Source organism: Pelecanus crispus, chromosome 2 (assembly GCF_030463565.1).
Source record: "Pelecanus crispus isolate bPelCri1 chromosome 2, bPelCri1.pri, whole genome shotgun sequence".
In the NCBI taxonomy this organism is placed as follows: Eukaryota; Metazoa; Chordata; class Aves; order Pelecaniformes; family Pelecanidae; genus Pelecanus; species Pelecanus crispus.
The window spans coordinates 8,418,196-8,444,284 of NC_134644.1; the positions used below are offsets into that span (position 1 = coordinate 8,418,196).

The 26,089-nt window shown below is 39.2% G+C and overlaps 1 protein-coding gene across 3 annotated transcripts; it reads left to right on the plus strand.

Annotated features, from left to right (window-relative positions):
• The first annotated feature begins 287 nt into the window (after positions 1-287).
• ACTR3B (actin related protein 3B) lies at positions 288-25,777 on the plus strand. 3 transcript variants are annotated; one of them, XM_075728180.1, is made up of 12 exons: positions 288-341; positions 7,889-7,944; positions 9,804-9,928; positions 10,882-10,992; positions 11,385-11,480; positions 11,634-11,741; positions 13,043-13,186; positions 13,794-13,967; positions 16,490-16,582; positions 23,613-23,738; positions 24,186-24,269; positions 24,870-25,777. In XM_075728180.1, exons 1-12 carry the CDS (start codon positions 298-300, stop codon positions 24,963-24,965), a joined length of 1,257 nt encoding a protein of 418 aa, XP_075584295.1. In that variant the 5' UTR covers positions 288-297; the 3' UTR covers positions 24,966-25,777. The 3 variants fall into 3 exon arrangements, with proteins under 3 accessions (XP_075584295.1, XP_075584297.1, XP_075584298.1); XM_075728182.1 differs by lacking the exon at positions 23,613-23,738; XM_075728183.1 differs by lacking the exons at positions 23,613-23,738; positions 24,186-24,269.
• Positions 25,778-26,089: the final 312 nt, after the last annotated feature.

Consider the following 26,089-nt stretch of genomic DNA (forward strand, 5'->3'; position numbering starts at 1 on the left):
CCCCAGCCGCCTGCAGAGCCCCGGGCAGCGGGCCGGGGCCGCCCACAGCCCCCTCCCCAGCCCACAGCCCCGCGCCGCCCTCACCCAAGATGGCGGCGGGCGAGCGGCGGGGGCGGCCGGCGGCGGCGGAGGCCGCGTCACGTGGCGGCGGCGGGCGGCGCATGCGCGGCGGGGGTGGCGCTGACAGGCGGCTCATGGTGCCCGCCGCCCCTCCGCCGCCCATGCACTGAGGCCGGGCCGGGGGAGCCGGCGGCGGCCTGGAGGGTGGCGTAGGGCCCGCGTTGCCGGCTCCCCAGCATGGCGAGCTACCTGCCCCCCTGCGTGATAGACGGAGGCACCGGGTGAGTGCGGGGAGGCGGCGGGCCGGCGCTGCCCGTCCGCTTTCTGGGGAGTGGGGGGGTGTCCCCGCCGCGCCGGCGCCCCTCAGCCGCCTCCCGCTGCCGGCGAGGGCCCTCAGCGGGGAGCCCCTTCCCTCTCACGGGCCCGCGCCCCGGCCCTGTGTCCCGGTCCCCTCTCGGCCTGCCGCCTTCCACCCAGCACCCTCCTCCTCCTCCTGCCCTTCCTCCCCGTTGGGAGCGTGGAGCGGGGCAGTCCTGCCGTGCCCCAGCCGTGCGCCCCGGGCAGGCCGTGTGCCTCGGGGAACGCTGTATTTCTGTGTGCCCTTGTCTCCTCCGGGGTCCGATTTTTGTTCGTGTCCTCTGACTTTAAACTGTTGCACGGCTGGAATGCAGCGGTTGGGCACGGCTTGCTTCAAATGCCTGCCGGGAGAGCGGGGAGACGTCTGCTTTGCCTGGAAGCTACGAGCCGGCGCTGGCTGTGGTCCGGGGGCCGGTGGGCTGCGCTGGCTGGGCTGCCGCGGCCCCTTCGTGTCCAGCTCCGGGCAATCCTCGCCGGATCGCATCTGGCTGTGCCCCTTGACGGCACGTACCTGTCTTGAACCTCCCAGGTGTTGCCTCCCGCCAGCAAGGAGATGGGAGCTGGCTGCCTTACGCTGCTGGTGTTTCTTGGTCACTAGGTCATCCCTTCTTCACCTTTCTCAAATCAGCGTGAGATTTATTCTACATTTAGCCAAACCACAAGTTCTGTAAGTCAAGTCTTTGAGGACTGAAATGAATCTAAATTGCAGAGGATGTGCTCGGGAGGCGTTTCAGGAACAGGTCTTTCCTACCTGACTGTGGCTAGAGGAGACCCATTCATCATCATCGGATAGACCAGTTCTGGCGTGCCTCAGGAGTGGGAGGTGTCAGAGGGAGCTGTAATGAAGGTGATACTCAATACGTGATGTGCACTTGCTAATATCTTTCCTTTGGCCCGACAGTTACGGACAGCTCAGAGGAGGAGAGGAGACACCGGTCCATGAGTAACTATTCAGCCAGTAGCTTTACTTGTCAGGCTGTGCCTCAGTGTTGTTGATTGCATCAATTTATTGCAATAAAAATAGACCTTTCCTCTGCAGGGGATTTGCAGCACTATTTTCATTTATTTACTGCTTGGAAAGTTACCTTTAAAATTTCCAAAACTGAGCCATCTTAAAAAAAAAAAAAACAAACCCAAAACCAAGCCAAACAAACAAAAACACCAAACCCCTAGATAACCAGAGGAAGCACGTTCCGGTGATGTGGTGTCACGCTGCCTTCTTCTGAAAAAGTGTGTCATATTTTGAACTACGTCTTATTCAACTGTCACAAAGCTTTTAGAAGTCTCTTGTCATGCATGTTTCTGTTTATCTTACCAGAAATCATCTCTGTCCCCTCAGTGGAGACTACTGGAGTCTACAGCTGGAAACTTTGGGAGTAGAATAGAGACTGGGTTCCATCTTGCATGTAATTCTGCCTGTGCGTTAGGTACTCCTTGGTAGTTTCCCAGGTTCCTTCTATGTGTTTGCTGAAGATGTTTTAAATATCTGTTCTCCACAGAGCTGTTGGTGTTACAGGAATATTACTTGACAGTTTTGAAGAGTTTTTCAAGGAGAGAAATGGAAGCTCTGGGTGGATCCTTTAAAAAGGCTACAATATAAACTACAAATCCAGAAAATGCATTAAATGCTCTCTTGCAGGAGACCTCCTTTGCTCTCAGTATGTGGAGTGATTCCAGTGTTGCACTAGCAGTAGATATTGTCAACCAACAGTTGTACAAAATAAATAAGGACAGACAATGGTTTATTTTGCCCTTTCAGATAAATAATAATTTAAGTAGAATTTCCAAAATCTATTTAGTGCTTGCATGGGAAAACGTGGTGGAGTTTTTGTGTGTGGGCGTGTATATCGGTTTGTTTCAGGATGGGTTCAGATAGTCCCCAAACAGTGCGACTTTGCATTTCTATGCCTCCAAATGATCTTAAGTCATATGAGACAACATGGTGCCTCTGCTGATGGGACTTCTGCTTGGCTTTCCTGCAAGACACTGAAATGTGGAAGAGTTTTCAGCAATGAGATTACTGAATTTGAAATAAGTTATCTTGCAGAATTCGAGAAGAAGTAAGAGTCTGAACCAAAGCAGCCAGAAGAAGTAGCTTGACTCATTGATCCACAGTCTCTGGAATTTTCCTCTGTGTGGGCTGAAAACCTTCTTATTGTTAGAATGAATCTACTTTGGGTTACAAGTTTCAAACAATTCATTCAAATTATTCATGAAAAGGCTTTCAGATGAAAGGGAAAGGTATATGCAGACATGCACTGTGGAACATTGTGTGTATAAAGTACACTTCTACTTGCATCTCTGGTACTGAATGAGGTGCTTTGTCCAGGCACTAATCCATCCCCTTTTCGTGTAAGGGGATTTAAGAAGTTTGTGAAAAGACTGTTGTTGTCATTTTGCACGTAAGGAGCCTGGTTTAATTTACTGTTGTTTGCAGCCATAGGCCTCAGTCCTGTAAAATGCTGGAATTTCTCAAAAAAAGCAACGGCAGGTGTACAGAAAATAGGTACAGACCTTCAGTGAGAAACATACTATCATAGCAGGACAGGATGATGTTCCTTTTCTCTATTGAATAGATGACTTGTACTTTCTTTATAAATAAAGAGTGAACAGTTTATGACAAATTTGGAGAAAGCAGTAATAACTTGCTATCATTTTTCTGTTAGTATTTGCAAATGACTTGTCCTACTTCAATCTTGATGCACTACATCTTCATTTTCTTTGCCTAAGGTTTTCCTCGTGATCGGTTTACACATTCCTATCGGTCTTTTTGTGGAGAAGGGCATGCTATTTTTAGTTTCTTAGGACTACCAGGCCTTTCTGGTGTTGTTGGTTTAAGTAGCTTTAAACCTCGTAACTGGTTTTATTAACTGGCATTTAGCTGTGGACATCAGAATGCTAGTAGGTGGGTGTGTGAAACAAAGATGTCTTAAAATACCTCTCTCTTTTTCAGTGTGTGTATGTGCAGACACTGAGGAATACTTCTATTTTGGGTGTATTTTATTGACGTCACTCCATTTTTCTTTTAGTCAAGAAAAATTACTTCGGCAGTCTTACTGATGAGCTTAGAGGTAAATATTTGATTTCTGGGAGAAGTGAGCTGGACTTGTCAAAACTTGAAGCTTAAGGTCTTTGTTGTTGTTGCTGAGCTATTAAAGATAGCTGGAACCTCAGAACATGTTACGTTTTCCCCCTTTTTTTATATTTCTGATGCTAAATAAGTTGCTTTAGCCAAGTATTACCTCAGTTCTTTACATGTGGGACTTGTGAACTGGTATTATTGTAATTGCTGTTCTGGGTCTAAGGAACCTGAGTGAATTAACTGGTGTTTATAATCACAGGCTTCAGTCCTGTAAAGTGCTAGACTCTCAGGAAAAAAAAAAAAAAAGCAATGGCTCTAACGTACACTTTATTCTTACAGTGGCTGCTGGTGCTTTTGGGTAAATTGTGCAGACATAATAGATTTTTTCCTGTTTGATATTTCCTCCTTCATCCCTTCTTCATTCCCATTCCTTCATCACATCCCCCTTCATTTCAAAAGTGCCTTTCCACATCTTTATGAAGACCTTGTGTTGCAAGTTTCTCGGGCACATTTGTAATAATGATATGACAGTCTGTTCATGGCAGCATGGCATCACAGGTGTTCTGGCAGTACTAACTGTTAGTTATTTAGCATCTTAGCTGTCAGAGACAGTGTTCTCTCTACAGAGGTTATCTTTTGTTTGTTTACAGGACTTTCTTAAAGCATTTTGCTGTTTTCAGTCACTTCATATCTATCTATTCAGAGCTTTTTTTGTAGATGTAGCACATTATTGCTTTTTGGTCCAGATCTTTAAAACAGAAATTGAGGAAATGCTAAAATGTTGACACCTGGGCTTTGGTCTTTTGCATAGTCCAGAGAAAAATTGGATGTCTTGTATTTTGTGATGGATGGAGCAACTGCCTGAGTTTTTGATTTTTAAATGCCTAAATTATATTGTTCTCATGCTTTAGTAGGAATTTGCAAAATATATCTCTGCTCTTTAAAATGGTTGAGGGTGCAGCGTCTGCTTCCAAGTTTGGTCCATTTGTATATCTTTGCAGTCATTCTTCTATGTAAGTTTTTCTGTCATTCCATGGTAGGACCTCAGAAGAGAACAGGGTTAGGATGACCATTCCTCGTGCAAAAGCTGGTGAAACTATTTGTGCATTAACTAATTACCTGGGAAAAATAGCATATAGCAGACAGCACTATTTTTAGAAACTGCTTGTTTCAACAATATATAATTTTCACTGATTTTTTTTTTTTTTTTTTTAAATGAGTAGTCCCTCCAAATCCCCTTGCATGAAATAGCCTTAGTCTATTGGATCAGTTTTCTACTAATCTTTAATGCAGCCTCCAGTATCCTGTATTTTGGAGAGTTTCCAGTAGGTTCCTATCTCACTGGCAATAAATCTGCTACTTTTAATGAAATTAAGTTGGAATACTGATTATCTACACATTCCCTACAGCTGTTTCTGTAATTTACAGATCACAAGATGTTGCATTACCATTAGTCTGCTAGGCTGTAACCCAGGAGAAAGAAAAACATGTTTTAGATGCTTAAATATTCATTGGAGAAGGGACTGGAGACCAGGTAACCTCTCTAACTGCTTAAGTCCAGAGCCTTTCAGGGCGATGAATATTTAAATATCTTGTATAAAAGGGAACAATCTCTGTAGGAGGTCCTGGAAGTGGGTCACTTTAATGTACTCTTGGGTATGGCTCTGGAAGGTGGAATGTGCTCGGGTCCTGCTGGGCAGAAGAAAAATCTGGGACCAAGTCTGCTATGTCCTGAGTGAGTAGGCTACCGAATAAGAAAGGGTGGCACAACCACAGCATCTCTTTTCCTTTTCTTCCTCAGTGGTTTTGAGAGTAGTTTGAGTTACCCTTCCATTTGGTTTTGTCAAAACACCTGAAATGCAGCCACTTGTTTCTTGTTTAAGTCTGTCTCTTGTTTCATCCTAAATAGATTTTTCTTTTTTTTTGAACAGCATTTTTTTTTCCACTTTCTTGCTTCAATATTGCACTGAGAATTTACTTATTTTCATAGTTCTAGTATTAATCCTTCATGGATTAATGGCATGCAAAAGAAATCTTTCCATATGCTATCTTCTGTGAGATGTGCTCTTTGAAGAGAACTATTTTTCGCTGATACTGAGAAATAAGCTTATCCCGTAGTTTTAACTGCGGTTAATTCAGCTAGTGGAAAAATAAATCGGTAAAATATTGAGCTATAGGCTTTTGGTAACTTTATAAGTTATTCTAGTAGGGAGATCTGATCCCTCCTTGAGAGGGAAGGTAAAGCTATTGCAGACTGATAGCACAAGTTGACTTTTAGAGGGTGTGTTCTTTTTAATACTGTGAATGGGTGTGAGTTTAGCATGTGTGTAGAGGGGAAAAAGATGTCAAACTCAACTCATCTCTCAGCCAGAGTTTAGTTTAAGAAATTAGTTCTGGTTATATTGAAGGAACCTTTTAATTTTCTTTTTTTATATATATATGCGCACACACATATATAAAATATATATATATTTACATGTTTAGGTATATGTACGTATATGTATATATTGACTTTGTTTTTTGTCACTGGGGCTTGAAGGGCTGTTTTCAAAAGGTTTCTGCCTGATTGCCATTTTGAAGTCTTGGAACTAGGTCTCTTGAATCCAAAAACAGTTTCTTTGGTCCTCACTATGTGCACTTGAGCAAAACCCGTTTCAGAGAGAGAAACAAAGAGGAAGTAGCCTGTAATGCATCTTAAATCCCAGTGTAACTCCTGTTGTTTCTTGTTATGTTTAACAATATTCCCTAGGTAGGCCTCATTCTAAAATGTGAAGAAACTATGCAATAATAATCATAAACAGAATTCTTACTAGTGATGGCCGCCTTTACAAATCAGTCTAATTTAATGTCCTGATTTTTTTGAAAGCCACAAAAAGTATGCATAAACATTTTGGATTAGACTGAAAGCATATGCCCATATAATGATGATTAAAAATACAACAAACCCTTGCCCCCAAAACACAGTGCTTGTCTCTTTAGCCGTGGGGAAAATGGCTTTTTTTAACTATTATTTGAAGTCTATTGAAGCTATAGCTTTGAAGAGATGTTGAAAATACAATATTTAAATTCCACGGTCATTGCTAATTCAGTTTTTATTTAATTCCTTTATCTAAGCAAACTGACTCTTAATTAGTGTTTTTTATACCAAATACTCCATAAAGGGGAACTTACTGTTTAAGCTGTTGATGAAGAAGCAACCCTCTGCTTTGGCAGAGGTGGCATAATACTGTTTGCAAATGTTGAGAGTAGGCTGTAGACAAAGACCCTGAATTTGCTTTAGGACCTAGATTGTGATTGGTCTCATTTAAGAATGTCATGGCTTTAGGTTTTCATGGTAAAAACGGATGTGAATAATGCCAGTTTCCCTCAAATCATGCTATTATTGTATTTCTATTCCAATCTAATGACAATATTAGAGAAAGACTTCAGTCTCTGCAACCATTCGATTAATTTTGTTGGTTTTTTCCTTTTTTTTTTTTTTTTTTTTTTTTTTTTTAAACTGCTTCAGAATTCCTGCTTCCCCCCCTCCCTGGAATTAGAAGGAAGTAGAGCTGTTTTTCATAGTCTGGGATGTTAATTATTTTTAGTTGCTAAAGACCTGAACTAGCTTGCAGCCAGTAACACCATGCATAGGTTTTGGGGTTTGTGTGAAAATTCCTTTTCTTTTTTTCCATCCCCATGTTACCAGTTTCTTTTTTCTCTTGATCCTTTACTTGTCAAAATAGATATTATATGTATATTGAAAGAGATGGACAATGCTTCATACCATCTGCTGCCCATTTCTAAAGCTTTTTATCAATGCATGCTTACTTTGGTGTAGTATGTATATATTGCCACACACAGATACTGTACATGTGACAAAATGAGTGGTTTGTGCAAGGCATGAAAGGGAATTGTATCAGGGTTGTAACTAGACTTCTGAACTATGGTTTGTACTTCAGACACACTATTTTTTTTTTTTCTGTGTTTGACAATATTAAACAAATATGCAAAGTCTAATGACATCTTTGGTCGTGGTAGCTTTCTGAAAAGTAAGATTTGCATGGCCCTTTTCTTACCAACAGGTGGAATGTGGCCTGCCTACCTTTTGTCGTAGCTGGTCAACGAGAAAGAGAAGCAAGAGCTGAGTTTTCAGATTTCATAGTTTGGGGAAAACAATACCAAAACTTGTAAGCTGAAGGTGACTGAAAAATAAATAACACCTAAAATATTTAACACTTCTGAGTTTTCTTCTCAGCAGGATGACACTTGAAAGCATAGTCCAGAAAATGTAGATCTGGTATGCGATTGTTTGGCCTTCACTTTAAGAAGTGTAGTGAACTGAATGTAATTTTTTTCTGTTTTTACGTCTAAGTGCATCTAATGATCTTGTGATCATTCTTTTTCTAGGTATACGAAACTTGGCTATGCAGGAAATACAGAACCTCAGTTCATTATCCCATCATGTGAGTAATTTTTTGTCCCTCCAAAGTCTAACATACACTGCTGTCACTGAGCAGTCTCATGAGTAAAAGACGTGCTTTCCAACTCCCAACTCGGCCTTCATAGTCTCTTGTCCCTCTGGGAAGTGATACTCATTGTGTTAGCATCTTTGCTAGAGTGTAGCTAAACAGAACTCCTTGTTTGCAGTTAGCTAGGACTGTTGCTCATTAAATCAGCTCTTGGTTGCTATGACAAAGATGAACTCCAGTCCAATTTCCTTTTTATCTCCATTATTTTTCTGCCAGGACTCTTGAGTAGGCAGAATGCAATTTACCTCCTGTCTACCTGACACCATGGTTACTGCCCGGATAATCTGGGGAAGGCTTCCAATCAAATTAAGTACTAAACGTGCAGGTGGTGTCTGTCTTATTTACATTGTCTGGGACTGTAGACAGTTTAATATTCAAAAAAGTTGTTCCTGTTAGAAAATGTTCTTTTTGGGTGTGTGTTTACCAATTAGAATGGTTTTGCCCATTTAATGTACTTTTGTTGGGCAGATTTACTCGTAATTTTTTTTGTATGTTCAACTTGTTTGAAATGTTATACCTTTCTGGTGTTCTTGATTTTCACTGTTGTCCTAATGGTTTCTCTCAGATGCTATATATGTTTATAAAGAGTAACGCTGACTGCATATTTATGTCTATAGTGGCATCTATTATCTCATGTTTATCTCCAATTATGTTAAACACTGCCTTTTACTTTTTGTGAACTTTGCCAATGAACTACTTAATAAGGCATCTAGACTGCCTTGTAGCTACTCACAGTAGAAGGTATAAAGATAAGGAAATAATAAAGGTAATCAGGGGCCAAAGAGGTGAAGGGGGACATGCTCTTTACCAGATGCATCTGCAGTACTGATCATAGTCTAACTATTTTAAGTATTGTGAAAAATTCAAACTTAAACCACTGGTAAAGATTTAAACGTTTTACATTAAAGAAGTGGGATAGGAAGAGTTGTCTGTGAATTTGTTATAAATCCTGTTTTATAAAACTATAAACTTGTTGGGGCTTAGATGTGTTTCCAAAAGAATTGTTTGCCTGTCAGTAATTTTCAGTGCTGATAGTATATGGCGTGTTTGTGGATGATGCCCATTTACTCTGCATTTTCTGCTGTATGTTATTTAGATCCTGATTATGACCTATTAAAAGAAAACTGTATATAAATAAGGTTATGTTTTAAGAGTACTTTATTCCATTTTTATTTATAGCTTGCCCCAGATTTGCTTTTTTGCTGCCTCACCTTCTTGCCTATAACAGCCATCATCTAATAATTTTAGTGATAGTTGCAGCCTCCTAATGGGAAGCATAAGTGTCTCCAAAGATTTCTCTGTAGCACTGCAAATTGATTTCTCCCTGCTGCTCCCCTGTCCTTCTCACCAACCGGGGATAATGACTCCAATACTTATTTCTGAAGTACATAGTTTATTTTCTTCTCCTCCTGTGCTCTTTCTCTTAATTCTGAGTTGAAACTCAGAAGATCGTGTTGCTTACTGGCTTAGAAAGTATGTCTGGTGGAATGCTGTACTTGTGCAGGTTTAGTGACTGCTGTAGTCTGTAACAGAATACATTTTTAAGATTTTCTCAGAGTTATTATTTACATTAATGAGGGATGGGTGATCAGAATCCTGCGTGATGCAGCGAGAATGAACTCTGCTATATTGGCTCGTCAATAGATCACTCACCTAATTTCTGTTTTCTCAGAACTATTCTTTCTATATCCCAATATTTATTTCTGGAAAATAATCCTTAAGTAAACAAATATTCATTGCTTGATATTTAGCTGTTTTAATTTTGTTTTGATTTTTTGGGGTTTTATTTTAAGGTATTGCAATCCGAGAATCAGCCAAAGTAGGTGACCAGGCTCAGAGGAGGGTAATGAAAGGCGTTGATGATCTGGACTTTTTTATAGGAGATGAAGCCATAGATAAACCTACCTATGCTACAAAGGTAAGCATTATATAATGTTCTAGGCCTTTTTGATAGCCATTTAAAACATACATTTGCTTTTTGTAAAGTATTTTTGTTGCTTCTTAAAAACTGCATGATTTCGTTATGGCTTTACCTTTTTTTAAATGTCTGTTTTACTAGTACTGCCCTGTGTGATTGGTGCTTGAACCCTTTTGTAAATATTCATTGATACAGTGCAGCTGTTCAGTTTGGAAAATTATTAGCTATTAAAGTAGTCATAAACACTGAATATTTAAATTCTTGCTAAAAGTGTATCCTCTTAACACGGCATATGAACTGGGGAATGTGTGGGATACTTTTGCTTCAGGGAATGTCACAATTGTTTTGTGGAGGGCTGTCTTCAGTGTAGCTTTTCTGTGAATCATATTTTCCATACCCTGGTAAAGGACTTCTTGTACTTACAAAATGTTACCAGCTTATGAATTATGTGGGGAAAAATTCGTATTTTATGTATTCTACTATATTACTTAAATGTCAGCTGTGTTCTTGACATTGAGCAAAATGTAAACATCATCCCTGCCAGAATTTTTTTTGAAAAATATATAGCCTATATGGTCTTTATTTCTTTTTATAGGTTAGATGGCATATTGAAGCCAAGTATGATTCTCAACTTCATAAATGATAAAACTGATACAAAAAGAGATTAAAACATAGTGCCACAATAGAGCAATAGCAGTATTGGGAATAGAGTCTGGATTCTGGCTTCTAGTCCTGCAAGATAGAATCGCAATTTGAAGTACCTGGGAGCAGGAGATAACTTCAAGTAGCGCCTCTAAATTAAAATTAGAATGGAGGATTTGATAAGGTAACCGTGAGATGAGGTGTTTTCATTCTTGCAGAAGATGTAAGGGTTTGGGGACTTAGGCTGTTCCTATTTCTGGGTTTGTTTATCCTTGTATGGCCTAGAGTGTTGACAAGTTTTCTTGCTTCAGTGGCCTATACGACATGGTATTGTTGAAGACTGGGACCTCATGGAGAGATTCATGGAGCAGGTCATTTTTAAATACCTACGAGCTGAACCTGAGGATCACTATTTTTTAATGGTGAGTTAATGAGACTGGGTAAGAAAATAGTTTTGTGAGGGCAGAACTAAATAACGTTCCAAGCACAAGTAGCTCTGTTGGAGGATTTTCCTCTGTATGTGTCGCTTTTTTCTTCTTCAACCAGGGTGGGGGGGGAAGAGGAGGGGGAAGAAGAAAGTGATCTGTAAAGTTGCATTATAACTAAATCCTGTTCTTTTTGTGATGCAGGCTACTGCAGGTTGGATTTTGTTTTTGAAAAGCTTCAATCGCTTTGTTTAAAATAAATTCTGTTTGAAATTTTCTGGTTTGAGTGCACTGAGAATTTTAGAAGCTTGATTACCATACCAAGCTAATCAATGCATGAACCGTTAGGACTCCATTGCGGTGCTTTTTCAAAACTCTCTTTTTTGCAGACAGAGCCTCCACTGAACACACCAGAAAACAGAGAGTATCTTGCAGAAATCATGTTCGAATCATTTAACATACCAGGACTTTACATTGCTGTTCAGGTGAACCAAGTGAATTTATACTTCTAAAGTACAGTATAGCTGCAGTATGTATAGTCTTCTGTATGCACGTATAAAATGCTTGAAATGGTATTTTCTGAGATTGTAAATTAACACACTCTACCTACTTCTAAATAGAAACTCTTTCTCATGTAGGCAGTGTTGGCCTTAGCTGCCTCTTGGACGTCACGGCAGGTTGGAGAACGTACTTTGACTGGAATTGTCATCGATAGTGGTGATGGAGTGACTCATGTAATTCCTGTGGTATGTAGCAGGATGCAGTTTGCAATTATCAGTGGTTTGGACAAGTACAGGGCTTGTTTACTATAGGTTTAAATAAGAAGTGTCAGACTAAACTTTATTTTTAAATTTTTACTGTTGTTTGGGGTTTTTTCCTCCCTTATGATTGTTTTGAAAAGTATGTATTTTATTATGTGAACTTATGCAATTAATTTAGCTTGCAGACTGTAGAAAGGTTACAATAAGGAATTGTCAGGACATCTTTTAGAGGCTATTTCTATGTAAAACTTCCTTTTCTGTTACTGTGATGCCTCAGTTCTGTTTAATATTGATGCTTGTCACGGTTTTGGATCTCCTGCATGCCACCAATGTCCTAACTTTTTTCATGTCCTGCATTTTGCTTGTTCAATACAGCTGACAATGTGTGCTTTTTATATGATTTTGCTGTATTTTAGAAGTTGGTGAACTCTGCTTGTGTGGAAAGAACTACCAGGCTTGTATAAATGCATGTTCATATACATGGTTGATCTCAAACGGCTTAATTAGGATGTTAAAAATACAGAATTATCTGTGCATACTGACATCTGTTCTATTGACGGCATTTTGTGTATTTCTGAAGCATATAGTATGCTTGAATGATCAGTTATTTTAGCAATGAAAATTTGCTTCCCTTTAACTTCATGTTGCATTTTGGTATTAACCTGGCCTTCTCACTGTTTTCTTCATATGGATATGGGGAATGCTGGGAAAAAACAGCATTTACCATATGAAAATCTGAAAAGGGGGGCGGGGGGGAGAAGTAGTAGTGTTGGCTCAGCAATACCAGTGTTTTCAGTAAATGCATCCCGAAAAAAGTTGAGCAAATAGATTTCTTGGTTTTATTGTGCTTATCATTAGATGCTACTTAATTTGATATTTTTTTTTTCTTGTCTGAGGATTTAAATAAATTTTATACTTTTTTCTATTCATTTTTCACTCTCAAACAGGACATGTGTGGCCTATTTATATTACGTTTGCCTTTCAGATCATGCCTAAAAGGAACCATCTGACCAGACTTTGGCTTCTAACGTGTGCAAGATTTTTTGTCTATCACTTGTGTATCTATTAGATAATCAGTGTCTGTTTATATGTAGTAATCAAGGTCTTTTAAATGAAAATAATATCCACTTTGCAGTGGGTTGCACATTTTTATAGTAATTTTACAGTTTCAAGATTTTACTTTTAATTAAAAATCAAAACAATTATAAAAATGTTAGTTTTGCTGTTAATTATTGATGCACAGTAGGTTTTTCCCTAAACTTTTCTTTTCCTCTCCTCCTACATAGGCAGAAGGCTATGTAATTGGAAGTTGCATCAAACATATTCCTATTGCAGGTAGAGATATTACTTACTTTATTCAACAACTCCTAAGGGAAAGGGAGGTGGGAATTCCTCCTGAACAATCTCTGGAGACAGCAAAAGCCATAAAGGTACACCCTTCTTTATCCCTTAATACATAAATAAAACTCTTGGAGCTAATTTTTTGGCTTTAACAAGTTGCCAGTGGCTCTCTTAAAAATGCAAATGTAGGCAGTGTATTGTAATTATGCAAGCTTCTGGTGGTTTATCCAATCAAGTGCAGGGGAAGGAGAAAGAGGAAGAAAATCTTCATGCTAGACTGTTTGGAGTGAATATGTTCTGCAGATTAAATCAGCGTTTTAACCTTGAGATTTGTTTAAAATTTGCTTTTTAATTTAATGAAAACTAAATGTATGTAGTGTCAGTAGGTTGATTGTGTGGGTCTGATCTTGCAATGAGAGCTCGCTGTTGAACTTCTCTGTTGTCGCAGACGTAATGGTTGTGATGTTTTTGTTTTGAGACTAATCTAGAGGAGTCTGTGCAATCTTATTGAAACAACTAGGCCATGTGCATTGTCTTGTAGGGCTGAGTCTTCAGTAGTCATTTGGGTGAGAACATCTGTTGAACGGCTCCATCTGTAATAATGCTCACATTTTTTTTTTTCTGATTGTGTTATACTTTAAGTCAATGATAGAATAGTTATTTTGGCAATTTTTAATGCATGGTTTTTCTTAACAGGAGAAATACTGTTACATTTGCCCTGACATAGTGAAAGAATTTGCCAAGTACGATGGAGATCCTCGAAAATGGATCAAACAGTATACTGGCATCAATGCAATCAACAAAACCAAGTTTGTTATAGATGTGGGTTATGAAAGGTTCCTTGGACCTGAAATTTTCTTTCATCCTGAGGTAAGAATAGGGACTAGCAATATTAAGTTATGGAAACTTTACTGTGTGAGTGAAGAGAGGGGGGGGAGGGAGGTGCTGTGATTTTTGGTGCCAGTGCGCCATCACGTGGAAGTCAGATATTGGTAAGTCTCCTGACTGTAAGCCATGTACAGTCTCAGATAACATAAGCACAGAAAAATGTGAGTAGCATTGCATAGATAATATTTTAAATCATGGTCACTTTTTTGTGTACATTTTCTGTTGATACCGAGTCAATTTATAAAGCATGGATGCTAAATTTGTCCTTGAGGGAAGTCCATTGAAATCCGTGCTGCTGTGGTCCTAAGTAACATGTTCAATTCTGGGAAACATAAGTACCTAGTCTGTCTGGTTTTTTGGTAGTTCAGTTTGAGTGAGCTTCAGGATATTTTGATATTGTGGGAGAGGAAAGAGTCAAGTTTTAATATGTTACAGTATAGCAGAGAAGGTCCTCTCCATTCCTACACACTCCAAGTTTATTGCAGGCAACCATGACCTGTAATACTGTTAAAAGAATTAATCAAGATCCATGTTAACACTGGTGAAGTTTCCCTTTGTCTACCCTCTTCCTATTGGATGGATATTAAAAAAACCTCATTCTCTCACCTTTTGTCTAAATTCCAGCCTTAATCTGTTTGTGGTCAGTTTGTAGCCATCTGATCTTGTGCCAGCATTAAACCTCTGGGCTAAACAGTTTCTCCTCTCTGCTGTTTACCCGTGTGATCTTACAGAGAGACAGTGAGTCCCATGTCAGACATCATTTTAATAGCTCCTCTTTCCATAGTCCCTTCAAAGACTGTTAGGAACAGGATAAAGGACTAGTTTCCATTTTCTTCATTTCTTGATAGTTTCTTGGCTCTGTATTGGAAAAAAAAACCAACCAAACAAAAAACCCCAAACCCCAAAACCCTGAACTGACTTTCTAGACAAGAAGAACACACTAGATGATACGTACTGCATCCAAAGAGAATTTCTCGCTGGACTTTAACTCCTCACTTCAAAGGGTATCAAGTGAGCTAGGTAGAAGCTGCCTTTGGTAAAGCCATCTTGTAATCTTTCCCTATTTTCAGTTTATCTCCATCTTACAAAATTTGTTCTAAGTCTTAATACTCTTGACGTTAGGCTTTGGGGTTTGCAGTTATCCAGATTGTCTCTCCACTTTTTAAACTTGCTGTTCTCTAACCATATGGTATTTGCTAGTGGACTGCAATTTCACGTGTCAGTTCTCTAGTCCCCTTTCTGGGAGCATGTTATACTCTGCCTTGGATGCCATAGCTCTAATTTCTACTTACTCCTTTTGCCCTGCTGTATTATAAGTATCTTTATGGAGAGCTTGGGAGAGGATTTCAGGCTGTAGTTCATTCAGATGCGAAACTCTCCATGTGAAGCAACACTACGACCTTCTTCTTTTTTAATTTACATGGCTTCATGTTTTAGCTTCTTGCAGGATTAATTCTTACTATAGAAATTAGCTGGAATTCTTGGGGATTTTTCACATCATTCTTATGGCTCCTGATCTCCGAGCCAACTCCCTTTGCTAATTTCTCTTTCAGTTCAATGTATACTCCTGTATTGGCTTTTGGTATTCATCCAGTTAGATACTTCACCTTGTTTAGGATGTAAATCCCAAATACTTTCTGTACTTTTGGGAAAGTTTTATATAACAATATATGTATAATAATATTATGTATTTATTGATAATTCATTTACTTTCTCAAAGTTTAATCTGTGAAAGAGCAAAACCTAGGCTATGAACTGGTTGGTTGGTTTGGGTTGTGGGTTGTGTGGGGTTTTTTGTTTTGTTTTGGTTTGGTTTTTTTTTTTTTTAAAAAGCTTGTGTTAAATTTAGGTGGAAAATCACCATTAGTCCAGGAATGTTTTCTAGTATTAGCAATTCTGACTCTCTAGTATTTATAAATGCAGAAATTTACAATAGCACTGTATTGATGTTTGCATTGGTGGCGATTTCCACTCAAGACCTTAAAGTATTTATGCCTTTTTGAATATTAGAGATTTTGTGTGCTTGTAAAAAAGGGGAGGAGAAAAAAAAGATCTGACTCTCTGGTGGGAATTTAACATAAGTATTTTAGTAGGGCTGAAAATTTTTTACAGGGGAACATTTTGATTTGCACACTGACTTTTTTTTATTTCATTAAAAGTAGAGGCATGACCACATTACGCAGTAACAGTACGTTTAATATTGCAAGACAACTCAATGTCACTTGCAATAGTAGGCCCATAGTACGCAAATTTCAAACAGTGAATTTATGACCAAGGAATAGAATCTGAATTTCTCTGCAGAAAAAGGAATTCTCATTTCCCTTGTACAGAAGTGGATTTGTTATAATGTAGAATAATTGGTGAGCAGGAGTAATAGTCATTTTTGATTCCCACCCACCCCCTTTAAAAGTGCTATTACAAAATCTCTCTACGGTCTCACTTCTGCCTTTTTGTTTCTCTGTTCTTGGGAGGAAATATCTAATGTCTCTTATATTTCATTGTAGTTTGCTAATCCTGATTTTATGGAATCCATTTCGGATGTAGTTGATGAAGTTATACAGAACTGTCCCATTGATGTCCGGCGTCCATTATATAAGGTATGGTCTTCCTGTGGTAAGTTTAACTTAATTCATTTGAAGACTAAATATCAACATGATCATGAAGCATATACATAGCTACCACTTCCCACCCATTACGAGAAATGCGAAATTTGAATAAAGTTCACGTTAAACAAAGTGCCACTTCTGAATGAAGAGTACTTGATACTTGCTGCTTTTTATTTCTGAAAGAAGGGTTATCTGTAGCAGTAGTTTGATACACAGGTAAGTATTGTCCCTAGGGAACTGAGGCAGAGGGATGTTATTTGTATCTGACACTTGTAACGTGAATTCTTGTGCATGAAGGTCTTTGGCTTTCTCCCGCTTTAAGGGTAACATCATGGTCTCACCCCTCTCCCCCCGTGCTTTTTTGTTTTTCCATTTTCTGTTTTTCATTATACTTGCTTAATTAAAACAATGTTATGCAATTACCTATTGAACGTGATGATAGATGTCAGTAGTTATTAATGCTAATAGTTGCTATCTTTAAGCAAGGTCACTGCAAAGGGATGAGCATCTCTGTTCTCATTGTTTAAAACATCCACTCATAGTTTCTCTTCATTTCTGTGGTTTATCAATTTCACTTATCTGCAGTGCTGTGTGGTGGCCAGCCAAGGCCCTGTGCTTTGGAGCTGGCTTTCCATCAAATGCATTTGGATTCTTCCCCTGTGTTCATGCAGAAAATACCTGCAAGTACCCTTCTTGCAGATTATGTGTGGTATGTAGCCTTTGAAACATTGTTTCACAACCCATCTTTTGATGTCCCATGGTATTTCTCTTTTTTAGTTTTATTGCTGGTTTCGCTGTTTCCCAGTCTGATCAAAACCTCTTATGAGGCCAGCAATCTTTACCTTATGTTGATGTTTGGACCAGCAGGACCTTCATAAGACTCTCGTTCTCCAGCCAGATCCCACAGCCTGTAGCTGTTCAATCCAACCACAAATATTCTTTTGCATGTGATGAAGCCTTTTTAATTGTATAATGGTTGTCAGCAATGCACTTTTTAAAAAAAAAATTCCCATGATTACACCATCTTAATGTCATTGCTTGGAAGAATTGATTTATATTCTTATTCTGTGTGTCTAACACAGAGTTGAGAGTTCAGGATTGCTTGGGATGAACTGCTTTCTGCTAAAATAGAAGAAGATAGGTAGGCTGCTGGGTTTGGAACCAGAGGACTTGCATTCAAATTTGAAGAAATAAGGTGGATTTTTCATTACTTTTTTTTTATTTAACAAACCCAAATCGTCGGAAAGCAGAATGACATTTAAAGTGAGTGCTCAGGTGAAATGATGGAGGAGTAATTTTGGATCTTACCACATGGCTGAAATCTGGCATCCTTGCTATGTTGTTCATTCCTGTGTGTTGAATTCCATTGAAAAATGACCCATCCTGAATGCAGCTAGAAATGCGATTGTGCTTTTGTGGGGCTCAGTGAGGCATTGCATCGCACTTGGCATTCTTTGGGAAGAATGGTGTATCGTTCATCTAGTCCTATTTTTTTGAGAATTCTTTAGCTTCCTTTTTTCTTAAAATATTGTTCCACAACCTTTCTGTATACTTATCTCATATTTTATATAAATATATAGTACAACTGATATCACAGAAATGCAGAGAAATTGGAGGGAACGGTAGCATGATGGGGACTATGGTCTGCAGAAAAATGTGGTCCTTCTCCCAGCTTTCAGGTTATTACGAGCATACTACTAAACAGCATAACTAGTGCACACGCAGCTTGCATCAGTGGGAAACATCTGCTCTGTGGTATAGCCACAACAGATCCTAGCATTGGATGTTCTCAATACTAGTTGCTATTTAAAAAATCTGTTTTCAACCTGGAAATGCTCTGAAACTTGTCCTAACTTTCGTTAGTTAGGGCATGACTTTTGACACTTAAGTGTCAAAAAAGAGTAGCTGAATTTAACAGTTGGCTAGTGAATATAGCTATAATAACTTTAAAGGGACAAAGGGTTTTCAGAAATTCTAGAAACTGATTGATACTCTAATAAATGGTAATTTTTATTGGTAACAGGTTCAGAAACAGTCGTTCTTGCTCCACACTCTACTTCATCTTCCTTTTTCCCCATCCAGAGTCTCTCCCCAGATACTTCCAGAGTTTAGGTGGTGACAGGAGATGAGAACAGCATTGACAGTTCTGAGGTCTGGGCCTTCTCCCAATAGAAAGGATGAAAGTGTAGGGTCATTGGCTGTCCCAACGACTGATGTCTTTCAACTTTTCTCTGCTGTGTTTTTGGCACAAATACATGAATGAAAGAATTTAAGATAAGTGATATCTGAAACCGGGTAAGTTCTGTCAGAAATATCTCTGAAAGATCCTAGCCAAACATGTTTAAGTATTCATGATTCAAATCATGATGGATCAAGTTGTAACATCCTTGATCTCAAACATTTAAGCTAGCTTCTCAAGCTGAAAACATTGCATGAGGTGGGGACTGTAGTGTATAGGCAAGTGTGGTGTTTCATTGTAGATAAATCATCCAGGTTTTCAGTGGAAACACAGGTGCATGGAGACAGGATTTTAATGATATTGGCTCTTTTCCTTAGAGAAGATGACTTTTTAGCTGTGTGTGCAGCTATTGTGGACAATAGTGAACTTGAGCTTGCTGATACAATTAAGGTTGGGACTACACTTGTATCAGCATTCTCTCAGAAGGTTAAACTGTTGACAGCCCAGCTCATAACAAACCATCCTCAAAGCCCGGAGAGGTCTGGCACACGGGAGGCTAAAGGAGTGGTCAACATCCCCCTACCATTGCTTCTAACTTGAATTGCGGGTTAATACTTCGTGTGCGAACAGCTTCACGTGCGCTGCGTGGTGTGTAGATGGCGCTGTCAGACTGCTGTGCGGCGTCCGTCCCGCTGGACACCCCTGAGCTGCGGGGAGAAGGACAGTCTGTGATGGTGCCCAGCTTTTTTTGCTGTATCAGCCCTATTCTTGCCTTTCCCCTCCAAAATTGTAGGTATCCTCAAGCTCAAGACTGGATTCAACTGACTTCTGCTTCTCTGTGCTTCAGCAAAATGACAATTTTTGCTATTAATTACGAAGTGCAGAGCGGGGAGGCTCTGTGGGTGAGGTAAGGCTGGAGAGACTGCCAGGCCATTAGATCTGCATCGTATTGGCACCAGTGATAAGACGTGGGAAAGGAAAGGTATTGCTGCTACCTCATGTGGAAGCCCCAAGTGTTAGCATAGCACAGGGGTACTGAGGAGAAGCCCTGTTTATTCCTATCACAGCTGTAATTAATTTTATAACATTACCCTTGCTAGCTGATTTAACAGTAGCTCAATACACCTGCAGTATTTTGTGGTTACTTTTGTGTCTGAGTGCAGGCATGTTTCTGCGGAACAGCACAACTGTAAGTCATGCCAAGACCTTTTGCTATTACTCGAACTGTTAAATGAACATTGAAATTATGATTTTAAAGAAAGAGAAATTGTTTCTTCATCGTTAAAAGTCAAACTTATTTAAAAACCAGTGTTTCTCACAATACATTTCCTTCTTTGTAATATATTTGTTGTTTATGTGTAATATTTCTCCTTCTACTTTCCATACAATGTTGGCAAATACTGCTCTGTTTTAACTAAATTAACAGAGGCATGGAGCTTAATTGATCCACTTGCTCATGAAGTGCTTGGCTTCAGCTTGTGAACCTTCCAGTTTTTACCCATAATAATTTTTATTAACAGTCATATATTGCTCTCATTACATGTTTCTGTTGGTGTGGTTGTGTCATGTTAAACAACTTTTAATTTAGACTATCATTTGGAAGGAAAGGAAACTGGGATGTGTTGTTGAAGTTTGTATTTACCAGAAAAGCAGTGGATGCTTCTCAGTTTGGTGCTGCAAAGTCTGAAGTGTCCAGCTGAGAGTGTGCTTACACCACGTTACAAGGTGCAGCGTAAAGATGCACAAACCAATTCAGCACTTTCTGTTTGGCAGCACTGAGTTCTGCAGAAACTAATTTAACTCTTTTGGAATTTTTATGTAAACTTTATTTTGTTAGAGATTTCTGTTACTGTAACTGGGTGGTTTTGTTAGGTAGCTGCATATCTCTGCAGCATTGCACTGTACAGGCATAATACCAGAAGTGGTATGGAGAGAAACTCAATATCCTAGAGTTTGTAAGAGAAGCAAAGAGTATAGATGAGAAGTTTCTTGCCAGCCCTCTGAGATGATTGGTGTTCACCCCCCAGTTTCTTTTAAGAAATGGCCTACTTTCATTATTTACTTGTTATGGTTAGCTTTTTCAGGTGTGTGGAAGGTCTTCATCCCTCTCTTCTGAAGGAATACATTCTTTTGAAACAACTTAAACTTTCAACCAGTTAGCTGTAAAAGTAAAAATCAGCAGGAGCTTCTTTCTGTCAGATGGTATGATAATCAGTGTTAGCTGTGAAACCTGTGGTTTGCTTAGAGCTGTTAAACCAGCTGAAGTGTTTGAGCAGAGTAACATCAGAAGTAGTCTTGTTCAAAAGAGTCAGCTGGAAACAGATACTTAAATCCTAACTGCCTTGAAGTCTTTTTCTGGGAGGCCAGAGAATTCCCAGGCAGGCTGAAAACCCAAACATCACTATTAAGCTTTCTCCACAGACATATTTAGCATGCTTCATTGTTACTATGTTTTTCGTTCTTACTGGAATTACTGTTTTATGTTACACTCAGTTATTCTAGAGAAGGTATTTGCTGGGGGCGGGCGTGGTTTCTTTGTTGTGTTTTGGTTTTTTGGGTGGTGTGGGGGTTTTTGGTTTTTTGTTTGGGTTTTTTTTTTTTTAATCCGATAGTTTTTTCCCCACCTTCATTGGGTCCTTTGTAAGTGGTGGGTGTGTTGTTTGAGGGGTGGGGAATATGTATGGATTCTGCTTTCACTGGGAGTGAGGACTACCTGGCTTCTGACCTCCTTGCAGAAGACTGACCTGCTGAGTTGTGATAACTCACTGAAGCCCATGTGTGAGCAGTCTTCTACTAAAGAGTTAGCACTGATTTAGCCCAGTGCTGGTAAGAAGTGCAGGGAGCAGGGGAACTGTAACTGTATCATTAACCATCTTATAATAACAGTTGGTGTCACCTAGTTACTTATATCCATAATTCTGCTTGGCCTGGCTTGTCCAGGTAGGTGATAATGAGATGACTCACCTTTTGAACCAGTGCTTCTGTTCTCCTTGATCAGTATTATTTTTAAAGTTCTTTCAGTGTGTAGAAGTACTTGAATGATCATAATCTGAGGAAGGTGTAACCTCTTAGCTTCTAATCCTGGAATGACAAAAGAACCTCCCAATGTTACTGCTAACTCTGTAGTTGCATGAGTTGGTCTCAGATGTATTCAAGCAATTATTCTCAGGTGTATTCTGAAATCTATTTTTAGTGGTAGCATTGTTCACTTTATGGAGTATACTTGAAGTTTAATTTGCTTTGAATAGAATTATTACTTTCACTGTCTTTGCCAACTTCATTATCTCCAGGTAATATTTTCTGATGGCGTCTTTTTAATTGCTATTTCATCACTCAGGTTTGTTGTCTTTTTTTTTTCCCCATTAGCAATCTTCTTTTCCCATGTGGAGCACACGACTACTTTGAGGCAGGGGAAGAGATGTTCTTGTGTATGGGGGGAGCAGGGGGAACTTTTCCTTCTGCTTTAATTTTAGGACCAACTGTGTTTTCTGGCTCCTGCTTATACATATGTCTCCTTTCCTCTTCTCCGTCCTCCTCTTTCTTTTGGGAAATGTTTCAGTAATGTTATGGGGATGTGTGCTTTTCTTTGAAGTACACCTGTCTTGTTATGCACTCTTTCATACTGTGGATAATCTGAAGCTGTGAAGAAATGAGTTTTTCCCACTGTAATGGTTTTTACGATATGCAGAGATTTTTTTTCATGAATAAACAAACAGCTGCCTTCTCACTTTTCAAGTTACAAACAAGATTTTTCTGGTTATCTGTAGCTTAAACTCCAGGCAGTTACTTCTGCACCCTGCAAGTGTGAACTCTTATTATGCATGTCTTTGACTCTTCAGATCTCTGTTTAGGCTTCCTTGCCGAAAACAGTGGTTCAGGGGTTCTTTCATTACATACACAGTCTTGGTCTGCAGTGTCAAAATCTATTACTGAGAGATAATCCTTTGACCTGTGTATAACGAACTCTTGATCTCGGTTCCTTGTGGACATGTGTCTAAGGCATCTAAGTGGTTTTAGTAAGCACTAATTGGCACTTTGGTTTGCAGTTACAGCAGTGTGCAAGGGCACACATGCAGTTTTGTCATATAGAGTTCATTTTTCTGATTATGAAATGCATTTTTGCTGCCACCAATGTTATCTTCTAGGGTTCCTGTTTTGAATCCCCCCACTTTTGAAATGAGTTCTGCATTAGTCTGTGACCCTGCAACACTATCAGAATTAAGGATGTCACATTCTAAACCGCCTGTTTAGAATCCAAGTACAAGTCCAGCCTTACAGGCTTTTGGTTCTGCTCTGAAAACTGAGTAATACCAGGCAAGCAGGTATAAGAAAAGTTAAAGGCATTGTACCTTTCTCTGTACTGCAGTCCTCTTTGGAGGTGTGGTACCTTTTTGAAGAATCATTGGACTTGCGTGTTGCTATGTTTAGAAGTTTAATTCTTAAAATAAAAAAATTTGAGTTCTAGATAACTTTACAGCTAACAGTATTATGATGAAGCTAGAGCCTTATTTGATACCAGGGCTAAAACTGCTTACTATGAGCATCCCTGGGAAACTTTTTGATGTCTTACTTCTGCTGCTCTGCACATGTAGGGTACTAGCTCACCATTTTAATGGAATCCTCCTCTTTCGTAACAACGTGTTCAACATAAAACTCTCTTTAAAGGGGGAAAAAAAGTAAGGGACCCTGGACCTCCTGTGGAAATTGAGCAATGCGTAAGGTGTTCTGTGTAGCTTTTCACCTTCCTAATGATAAGATCCAAATAGATCCTCTGCAGTGTTTGCTTTTGGGAAAGCTTGCTTGAAGATGGATTTAAAGAATGTGTCTTTAATTTCTGCACAGAATGTGGTCCTCTCAGGAGGATCCACAATGTTCAGGGACTTTGGACGACGACTGCAAAGGGATTTGAAGAGAGTAGTGGATGCAAGATTGCGACTTAGTGAGGAACTCAGTGGTGGTCGGATAAAAGTAAGTAAGAATTTCAAGTGCATTGATTACATGAATAGTGAAGGAAATAAAGTTCAGAATTTTCACATTGCTAGTGAAGATGCAGTGTTGTAAAATGAGTAGTATATATGTATGTGTTGTTAAACGTGATGGCAGCCTTGCAATGTATGATGTGTCTTTACAGGAAGCTTAAAGTTACTGTGAGCAGTCTCTAAAGGCATTTCTGGTTTCCCTTCTAGGAGATATGTGATCTTAGCAGTAGGCAAGAGGGATTTAACTGCAGTGTCCTTCAGCATACTAATCATAAAGAGTTTTATGACTTGGTCTTCTAGGGAACATGGCAGACTGAGTGATAAGTGTGAGGTAGTGATGGGAATGGAGGGATGAAGATGTCTGGGTCTGAGCATGTTCAGTTTATAAGGATCTTGCCAGAAAATGGAAACCAACTAAATAAAAACTTTTTCTTAGCCCAAGCCAGTTGAAGTTCAAGTGATAACACATCACATGCAGCGCTACGCAGTTTGGTTCGGCGGTTCCATGTTGGCTTCAACAGTAAGTCTTTATTAAAATTGTTCTGATTTTTTTTTTTTAATTGCATATTGTCCTTTGGCTATATTTGATCTGAGCATTAAGTTTCAAACCTTTTCATTGTGACAGCCTAAACTGTGTCACATTCTGGAATCCTTACACAACTTTATCTCAGTAAAATTTTTATAAGGCAAGTGGGAGCTTTACTTGAGTACGGATATCATGATTTGGCATAATTCCAAAGTAGTTTTTATGTGATAGTGTCAATATAGTCGCTTTATTCTTTAAGTTAGTACTAGAGATTAGTTAGGACTTCAGGAATACAGGATCCAACTCAATGGTCTTAAACCCAAGAGGGAAGCAAGTACAGGAAAATGGGAGCAATTCCTGTCTCCAAAGTGGAATTTCTTATTGCTGTGTTTAAAAGCAGTCTTCTGTCCAGACAAACTTTTCTTGATTAATTGTATTCATATCACAATATTTGCAGTTTTATTCTGCTCCAAAAATGTAATATCACATCGTAAAGCTGCAATCTACAAAAATGTTAAGGCATTAATTTATTCGTTGTTTTTCTGCTTGATATATTCTTATGCTTTTGAGGGGATTTGTTTTATATTTTCATAGCCAGAGTTTTTCCAAGTATGTCACACCAAGAAAGACTATGAAGAGTATGGCCCTAGTATTTGTCGTCATAATCCTGTTTTTGGAGTCATGTCATAATGCTCATCTAATGGAAACGAGATCTCTTGATATCTTGCTGGTGAAGAAACTCATGTAATGCAGAGGAAGGCAGCAGATACTGTAAATACTGAAGCAAGATGTGGTTATCTCTTGGAAGCATTTGGATCACTACCGTGCACTAAAGCACAACTTACAGCCCCAAGTCATTTCAGTAAAAGCCATTTCTCTGCTGACTACTTTAAAGCCTATCCTTTCTTCCTGAATGTGAGGTAATTGAAAATAGGTAAGTCTCGGTTTAGGAGGTTGTGCAAATACTACTGAAACTGAATCTAGAAGAATAAGGCAGTGCTTTACTGCTTGTGGAAAGATTTAAACCTTTCCCACTTGTGCCCTGATTCTGCAGTCAAATCTTTAGCAATGGAGCACTAAATACCACATTGCCTTCAGGGGAGTTGGAATGGATGCAGGTACCTGCCCAAATGGATTAGATTGCAGTATTGGGACTGTACTTTGTAAATGTAGGTTTTTCATATCATTTTGTATTTTATGATATTGGTAGGGTGAATTGATGACTAGTTCTAAGCACGAACAGCTATCAATGTCATGGAGTGGTGTTACGCATTTCCAGGTGTGAGGCATGTATTGGAGTTGTGCTGGTATTTTTTTGGGGAAAAAAAAAAGCCATGTATGCTAGAAACTGATTTGTTCTTGTTTGGATGACACAAAGTGATTTACAGTATTGTATGAAGTTTATTATAGCCACTGTTACTTTGTTTTGAATTTTCTGAAACTGTTTTATAGAAGATGATGTTTTGTTTTGATGTTGGTGAGTGGTGGATGACACACGGGCCTTGCACCAGTGAAATAAAAACTGTTAACATCTTTATGAATGTTGGTGGTAGTCATGATTTACATACTTGTCCATTTTATTTCACAAGGTTAGCTTTCCATTTGTATGTCAATGTACATTACATCATAGTAACACTGAAGTTGGAAAGGACCTCTGGAGACTTCTGGTCCAGGCTCCTGCTCAGTGCAGGGCTCACTTCAAGGGCAGATCTGGTTGCTCAGGGGCAGTCAAGTTTCTGTGAATGGAGGTTCCTTAATGTTTCTGGCAACCTGTTCCAGGGCTTAGCCACCCTCTTATGGGTACGTGTTCTTGT

Excerpts from the sequence above, each read along its gene's own strand:
- ACTR3B (XM_075728180.1), top strand. The coding sequence starts at position 298 with ATGGCGAGCTACCTGCCCCCCTGCGTGATAGACGGAGGCACCGG. Across the intron at positions 13,968-16,489 it reads AAATTTTCTTTCATCCTGAG|TTTGCTAATCCTGATTTTAT; the intron begins GTAAGAATAGGG and ends ATTTCATTGTAG. Across the intron at positions 16,583-23,612 it reads TCCGGCGTCCATTATATAAG|AATGTGGTCCTCTCAGGAGG; the intron begins GTATGGTCTTCC and ends ATTTCTGCACAG.